General features: G+C 53.4%; 1 protein-coding gene across 1 annotated transcript; it reads left to right on the top strand.

Moving 5' to 3' along the window:
• The first annotated feature begins 1,065 nt into the window (after positions 1-1,065).
• Positions 1,066-4,464, top strand: Batf2 (basic leucine zipper ATF-like transcription factor 2). The gene is made up of 4 exons (XM_048361436.1): positions 1,066-1,116; positions 1,245-1,250; positions 1,653-1,757; positions 3,674-4,464. Exons 1-4 carry the CDS (start codon positions 1,066-1,068, stop codon positions 4,346-4,348), a joined length of 837 nt encoding a protein of 278 aa, XP_048217393.1. The 3' UTR covers positions 4,349-4,464.
• The last annotated feature ends 3,948 nt before the right edge of the window (positions 4,465-8,412 follow it).

The raw sequence follows: 8,412 nt of genomic DNA, 5'->3' as shown, positions 1-8,412 counted from the left end.
GGGGTTGGGGGAGTACAGCCTGAGTTCTAGTCCCACTTCTGCACACACACAGGGTGCATCCTCTCCTCTCTCTCTCTCTCTCTCTCTCTCTCTCTCTCTCTGTATATGTACACAGACGCTCCCATGTGCACCAGTGCTGGGGCTTGAACCCAGGCCCTGAACACTGTCCCTTAGCTTTTTTTTTTTTTCTTTTGTTTTTTGGTACTGGGGATTGAACCCAGGACGTTGCACTTGCTAGGCAAGCGCTTTGCCACTGAGCTCCATCCCAGCCCTGTCCCTTAGCTTTCTGTGTTTGCTCGAGGTTGGTGCTCTACCCCTTGAGCCCCAGCTCCACTTGCCGCTTTTTGGTAGTTAATCGGAGATGACTCGTCAGACTCTCCTGCCTGGCTGGCTTGGGACATGGACCCTCAGATCTGTGTCCTGAAGAGTCAGGATTGCAGGTGTGACACACCAGTGCCAGGTTTCCTCTCCTGAAAAGCTGTGAGCATTGGAATATGACCTCCCTAGCTCCCATGCTACAGACCAGCGCTGAGCTCAGAACTGTGCACCTGCTGTCTCCCATTCACCTGTCCGCCCCTCCCCAAGTCGCCCCAGCTGTGGTTTCTCCCCCTGCTTTCACCAGGTCCTTCCCCAGCCTCTGGTCTCATGGCTCTCCAGGGTCCAACGTGAACTTGTTGTGCCCATGACCCAAGGAGCTCAGGGCCAGGGGGTAGCCGCCAACCGGGAGCATCCTGAGTCTTGGCCTGGGTCACCAGGCCCTGACACCTGGCACATTTCCAAAGTGGCAGGCTGGGGTGAGCTAGCTCTCCCCGGTGGCCTCATTTTCCAGAGCTCTGGGTATGTGGATGAAATGTTCCATCCCCCACCCAGGGCTGGCGGGATGATACCACTGCTGGTCTCGGGGTCCACGCTCGGCCATTCGTCCACGGCTGGCCCACTGCAGGGTCAGCCTGTGGGCAGGGAGTCTCGTCTGGCTTGTTGGCTGCTGTGCCCTCCTAGCTGAGTCTCTGTCACATAGGAAGTAGGTGGTCCACACATGTTTGTTGAGTTTGCCCGAGCGGGGCAATGGCGCCTGGAACCGAGTCAGCCTTGGCCCTGCCCTCCCCGAGCTGCTGGGTAGGGAACCTCAGCACCTGGGCTGTAGAAACCACAGCAGTTGGCATCACCGTGCTGACCTTTGCCACCCCGGGCTGGCGCGGGCCGCCCGCTTCCCAGAGCCCCTCCTCCATCCTTGGTGCCTCTAGGTACGGGTGAGGCGACTAGGCTTAGAGATGTGAGTGGCTAATCCGCACAGACTTGGCCTGTGTGAAGCCCAGGTTTCCAGCCAGGCGCCAGGGGCTCACACCTGTAATCCTAGCCGCTCACGAGGCTGAGATCTGAAGATGGGATAAGGAAGTCCATAACTCTTATCTCCGGTAACCTACTCAGAAAAAGCCAGAAGTGGCGCAGTGGCTAAAGTGGTAGAGCGCTAGCCTTGAGCAAAAGAAGCTCAGGGACAGCGCCCAGGCCCTGAGTTCAAGCCCCAGGAATGGCAAAAAAATAGGAGACTAGGTAGTACCTGTGCTATGCCCGCAAGGGGCTACCGGTGCTGAGAGGATCTTAGGGCGCAAGCCCCTGCCAGCAGTCTGGAGCCCTCTTCTTTTGTCTGGCAGCACCCCGAGGAGTGTCAGAGGCAACTGAAGAAGAAACAGAAGAACCGGGTGGCTGCCCAGCGCAGCCGGCAGAGGCACACGGACAAGGCAGATGCCCTGCACCAGGTGGGGATGTCTTAGTCTGTCTTCTGTTGCTATAACAGAGCATCACAGACTGGGTTGATTTATAAAGAAAAGAGCTCTATTTAGCTCCTGGGTCTGGAATTCCGGCAGGAACATGGTCCCAACAATCAATCCAGCCAGTACCTGGTGAAGAGGTCATGGGTGTCACCTTGCTCCACAGGGAACTGCTGAATCTCCTCCCTGCCTGGCACTGTCCTAGCTAATGGGAAGCTCCGGGACCATGTGCCATCTGCTCAAACCATACAAAGCCACAGATTGACTTTAACGACAGACAGCTCAGCATCTGACGGATCAAGGTGCCCCTTGGTTTTCTTCCTGTTCAGGGCTCCCTGCCTGGCGTATAGGTGGCCATCTTTGTGCTGGGTGCTTGTGGCCTTTCCTTTGTAATGACAGGAGAGTAACTCTTCTCCCTTCCTCTACCAATAAGGCCACCAGCCCTATCAGATTAGAACCTCAGCCTTTTGACCCCATTTAATCTAAATTACTTCCTAATAGCCCTATCTCTATAGTCATTTGGAAGTTATGGCTTCAACAATGAATTTTTTTCCTTTTCTCTTCCTCTCTATTTCTCTCTCTCTCTCTCTCTCTCTCTCTCTCTCTCTCTCTCTCTCTCTCAATCTGTGCCAGTCCTGAGGCTTGAACTCAGGGCCTAAGCTCTGTCCTTGAACCTCTCTGTGCTTGAGGCTAGCACTCTACCACTTGAGCCACAGCCCCACTTCTGGCTTTTTCCGTTTATGTGGTGCTGAGGAATCGAACCCAGGGCTTCATGCATGCCAGGCAAGCGCTCCACCGCTAAGTCACATTCCAGCCCTCCTTTTCTTTTCTCTCTGTGCCAGTCCTGGGGCTTGAACTCAGGGCACTGTCACTGAGCTTCTGCTCAAGGCTAGCATTCTACCACTTTGAGCCAGAGTGCCACTTCCAGTTTTCTGGTGGTTAATTGGAGATAAGAGTCACATGGTCTTTCCTGCCTGGGCTGACTTTCAACCTCCATCCTCCCATCTCAGCTTCCTGGGTCACTTGGATTACAAACACCAACATCCAGCTCAAGAAAATCCTTTCTACATTCATACCTTTGTTGTCACTATACATGGTCATTTAGAGGAACTCCTTGATGGATCTCTCCAAAACTGGTGTCCCACAGAGCAGAAAGTAGTAAATGTGTATTTTACCCAGTAAAACATACCCATACCACCAATCTGAGAAGCAGCGATCTCAGCCCGCCCCCCCCCCCCCGCCCCCTTTGCCAGGGCTCGAACTGCTGGGGCCTTCCGGGCCAGGCTAGAGGGGCCATGCCAGATTTGAGGTGTCCAGGACAGAATGGCATTGTGCCTGACACAGGAAGGCCACCTCAGGACTGGCACAGGGCAAGGTAGGAAGCATCAGACAGAAATGGTGTAGAGGAAGCAGATTCCAGCTGAATGACAGGAATCCAAGGGAACAAAACAGAGCTGGCAGCCTGCGCTAGAACGGCCACGCTGGCCTGGAACCCCCGGACAGGGCCGATGGATCAGTTAATGGCCATTACTGAATGGCTTCCCCAGGCCAGGAGAATTTCTCAGGTGACAAATGGTGGCAGCTCGTGGGACCAGCAGTGAGCAGGGAGCTGGGCAGGTCTGAGTCCTAGGAGGACACAGGATGGAGAACTTGGCACAGGGGACTCACACGGGTCATCCCAGCTATTCAGGAGGCTGAGATCTGAGGGTCACGGTTCAAAGCCAGCCCTGGCAGAATAGTCTGTAAGACTCTTATCTAAAGCTAACCAGCCAAGGGGCTCCACCCTGTGCCTGCAGAAGGCAGTGGTGTCTTTGCTCAGCAGTACAGGCTCTGGAGAGGCCCGGGGTGTGTGCTGGGCACGGCTTGGCTGACGTCCCCTCCCGGTCCTCCTGCCTCTCCCCCAGCAGCAGGAGTCCTTGGAGAAACACAACCACGCCCTCCGGAAGGAGATCCAGACCCTGCAGGCGGAGCTGACCTGGTGGAACCGGACCCTGCGCCTCCATGAGCCCCAGTGTCCCCTGCACTGTGTCCCCGGCCCAGTTCCCCTGCTGGCCACCTCCTGGGGCCAGGCTGAGCAACCCCAGAGACAACCTGGCCCGGAGGGACAACATGGCTGCCAGGAGAAGCCAGGCTCCTCTCCCCTAGAGCAGCGTCTGTGCTCAAATCCACAGGGTCAGGATGGTCCTGGCCTCTTCCCATCCCCGCCGTCCTCATTATCTCCTGGCCCGGCTATGGTGACCTTTCCTTCCGCCCAGCTGTGCGGCAGCCCCGTCCTGTCTGCCTTGCCCACTGGCTCCAACTTTCTTGGGTACCGCCCTAAGCTCAGTGCCAGCCTGCCCAGTCCCCCGGCCCAGCCTGGCCCTCCACAGCTCCATGGGCTGGAGCACCCCACTAAAGGAAGGCCTGGGTCTCCTGCACACAGCCTGACGGTGGCTTTGGGGCCCACGTGTCCACAGAGCCAGGGACACAAGCCTGAGCTCTCCCTCCCTGGAGCAGAGGCCCCAAGGTTGGGGGAGGATCCTGGCCTCCACCCCCTTTTGGCTTTCCCACTGCTCTCCTCTGCTCAAGTTCACTTCTAGGCCCTTTGTCCAAGCAGGGCTGCCCCTTCCTGGGGTTAGGGAAACAGCCGCAGCACCAGGCTGCTCCTCCATTTCTCCTGGAGGCCGCCCTTCTTAGCCAGCCGGGATTCCTCCACGGAGAACGCGGCTGTCACTGAAGGCCTCCCCCGGCCCAGCTGATGTCCCCCATTATTCCAACATCACGGCCAGCCAGAAAATCCAAGATGACCACGTTCAGAGAAGGAAGCAGGATCAGAGAGCTCGAGTGACATGGATAAAGTCACATAGCCTTTTAAATTATTATCATTAAGCAATTTTTTTGGGGGGGGCTCTGGGAATGCGGCTTAAGGGTAGAATGCAAACTAGCAAGCATGAAGCCCTGAGCTCCATTCCCCAGCACCGCACACAGAGAAAAAGCCAGAAGTGGGGCTGTGGCTCAAGTGCTAGCCTTGCGCAAAAGCAATTGAGGGACAGTGCCAAGGCCCTGAGTTCAAGCCCCAGGACTGGAAACAAAGAATTCATGCAGCCTTTCTTGAGGCCATCTGTTCCTGCCTTTGTCTCCTGGTGGGATCCTGGCCCAGGTGCCCAAGGAGCTCAAGTCTGGAGACCAAGGGCAACTGAGAGGTTTATTGCTGGGAGCAGCCGGGGATCTCCACGCTGCCTGTCATTCCAGCGTGAGAAACCCGGCCTCGGCAGGGAAGTTGGGAAGGCCAAGCCTGGGTGAGGAGAGGTCTCACAGACGCCCAGGATTGGCTCCCGTTTCCCGCGGCAGTGTTTCCGGCTGGCGAGATACAACCTGGGGGTCGGAGTTAGGGAGGATGCCTGGGTCAGGCCGCTCTGCATTTTCACACCACTCCTAGGCCATTGTCCACCGGCTCCCCGCCTCTTTCCCAGTGGACCAGGCATCATCCTCTTCCAGGACAAAGGCAGGGGAGAGAATGAGGGAAGGGGCAGGCGCAAGGGTTGGACTTGAACCTGGCAGCCTGGGGCCTGTGACCCCTGCCCTAGGCAGCCCCAGGCACTCAATACCTGTGGAGCCCCTGAAGCAGCTCCCTGAGCACCCTTGGGGTCTGGTCCGATGGCAGCTGGAAGATGCACTGGGGTGTCTGCTCAGACAGGGGGCCTCGTACTCCAGGGGAGCACCCCAGGGAGAGGCCTTGAGAGGAGCAGCCTCGGCTCTCCATCGAGGTTTTCATAGACGCAGCTGAGACGGTCAGAATGTAACTCACTCCTGGGCGCCAAGGCCACACTACACATGAGGATGAATAAAGTGTTTCCAGTCCTTGATCTCTGGCCAGTTATTTAAAGATCTGCATGTCCAGCTGGGTGCTGGCGGCTGACACCTGTAATTCTAGCTTAGCAGGAGGCTGAGATCTGAGGATCATGGTTTGAAGCCCAGCCCAAGCAGGAAAGTCCATGAAATTCTTATTTCCGATTAACCACCAAAAAAATTGGAAATGGATCTGCGGCTCAAGGGGTAGAGCGCTCCCTAGCCTTGAGCAAAAGTGCTCAGGAACAGCTGCAACGGACCAAAAAAATAAATAAATACATAAAAATCTGCTTATACTCTACAACGTTGAAACCAAAGGAGTCTTGGAGAGAAGAGGGAATGGTCTAGAACCTTAGAAGTGAGCAATCCTTCTTGAGCTTTCTACTCCATTTTTGTGTGTGTATGGGGGGGGGGGGAGGATTGGTTGTAGGTCTTGAACTCAAGGCCTGGGCGCTGTCCTGAGCTTTTGTGCTCAAGGCTAACATTCTACTACTTGGGCCATAGTGCCACTTTTGGTCTTCTGGTGATTAAAGAGTCTCACAGACTTTCCTGTCCCAGCTGGCTTTGAACCACGATCCTCAGATCTTAGCCTCCCACATAGCTAGGATTACAGGTGTGAGCCATAAGCACCCAGCTGAAAAAATGGACTCTCATCTCAACCAGCTAAAAGCCAGAAGTGGGGCTGTGGCCTAAGTGGTAGAGTACCAGCTCGTGAGCACAAAAGCTCAGAGATTGTGCCCAGGCCCTGAGTTCAAGTTCCAGTACTGACACACACAAAAAGAGTTGCCATTAGGTACTGGGGACTGGGACGCCATGGGAACAAGGCACTGTGGTGTGTGTAGTAAGCCTCTCTGCATCCTGAAATCTGTCTGTGCTGTCTGACTTGTGTGGACTCAGGGATACCTCTGTTATAATCCCTGTGATTTAGAAGGGAAAACCGAGGCCAGGAGAGTTAAGTAACAAGCTCAAGGGCACACAGCTAGGAGTTAGTATAAGTTTGGTTCAACAACCAGAAGAAGCCCTTAGTCTCACCTGCACTCTTTGTAGGACTGGGATTTGAACTCAAGACCTTGGATTTGATAAGCAGGCTCTCTACCCATTGAGCCACACCTCCAGCCCTTCTATGTACTCTTATTGCAGCCTTAAATGGAGAGGTTCCACATGCTAATAGATATGCCAGAGGGCAAAACTGCACCATAAATTAGAAACAAGAGAAGGGCATAGCTAAGCGATTGCCCATCTGCTCCTCTGGAGGGACTCCCGAAGAGCTGCGAAGAACAAAGGAGGCTTTGAAGATTATTTAATGAGGTGACAAAATACTTGCAACATATTAAGCAGAAAAAAAATAGAATAGAGAGCCAGAACTGTCACTATGGTTTGATATTATGTTTGCTCAAAAACATAAACAGAATAAAAAGGTGTGGGAGGAAATGTAGATTTTTTTTTCCAGAGCTATAACTCTCAGATTTGTAAACATAGCAGTGTAGCATAAGCCTTCCACAAGCTGAATACAGCCTGGACATCTATTATCTAACTACATTAATAGTTGTTGCTATATAACAAAGGACTCCAAAACTTGTGGCTTGCCAAACATGGTGGTTTATCCCTGTCAGCAACTGAGGAGGTAGAGAGCAGGAGGATCAGGCAAACAGTGAGACCACATCTCAACGAATAAGTTGGGGTAACAGGAGAAGTAGGTTTGAGGCCAGCTCTGGCAAAAGTGAGCTTCTACCTGAAGAATCATTAGGGCTAAAAGGGAGGGGTTGGGAATGTGGCCTTGTGGTAGAGTGCTCAGCTCCTATACACGAAGCCCTAGGTTTGATTTCTCAGCACCACATAAATAGAAAAAGCCGGAAGTGGCGCTGTGGCTCAAGTGGCAGAGTGCTAGCCTTGAGCAAAAAGAAGCCAGGGACAGTGCTCAGGCCCTGAGTTCAAGCTCCAGGACTGGCAAAAACAAAAACAACAACAACAAAATCATAAAAAAACAAAAAGGGAGGCCAGGCAAGGGTGGCTCACTTCTGTAATCCTAGGTGCTCAGGAGGCTGAGACCTGAGGATCTCAGTGTGAACTGAGACAGCTGAGACAGAAAAGGCCATGAGACTCTCATTTCCAATTAATCACCAGAAAACCGACTGCTAGCCTTGAGTAAAAGAAGCTCAGGGACAGAGCTCAAGCCCCGAGTTCAAGCCCCAGGACTGGCAAAAAGTATACAAACAACAACCACCAAAAAGGGATACAGTACCTGCCTAAGAAGCATAGGATCCTGGGTTCTAACCTCAGTACTACAAAAGGACCAGGGAGTGGGGGGGGAAAACTTAACACACGTTTCTCTGGGTCTGGAATCTGCATGTGACTGGTACCTCTGGCTCAGTCTCATACAGGACTGGAATCATAGGTGTTGGCTGCATTTAAAAGGCCCAACATGGGGGCAATGTGCTTCAAAGGCCCACTGATGGAGCTGTGCAGGCCTCAGAAGACCCCCTTCCAAGCTTGCTGTTTGAGGAGACCAGCTTCATGCCAGCTGTTGGCTGGTGGAATTAATGCCTCTCCACTGAATAGCTCAGTGTGGCAGAGAAGGCAAACAGAGAAAAAGTAGGCAAGCTGGGCACCATCTTGAAAAATGCCAAGTGAAAGCGCAAGTCCCCTGTACCAGCACACACACACAAAAAAGGAAAGAGAGAAAGGAAGAAGGAAGGAAAAAAAAAGAAAGAAGGAAGGAAAGATAGGTAATGTGGAAGGCACATTTAAAATTATTTGTAGTACTGGATATGGAACCCAGGGTCTCATATATGTTACGCAAGTACTGTACTACTGA

Source organism: Perognathus longimembris, chromosome 13 (assembly GCF_023159225.1).
Source record: "Perognathus longimembris pacificus isolate PPM17 chromosome 13, ASM2315922v1, whole genome shotgun sequence".
Lineage (NCBI taxonomy): Eukaryota > Metazoa > Chordata > Mammalia > Rodentia > Heteromyidae > Perognathus > Perognathus longimembris.
This window is presented reverse-complemented; position numbering and strand designations above follow the sequence as displayed.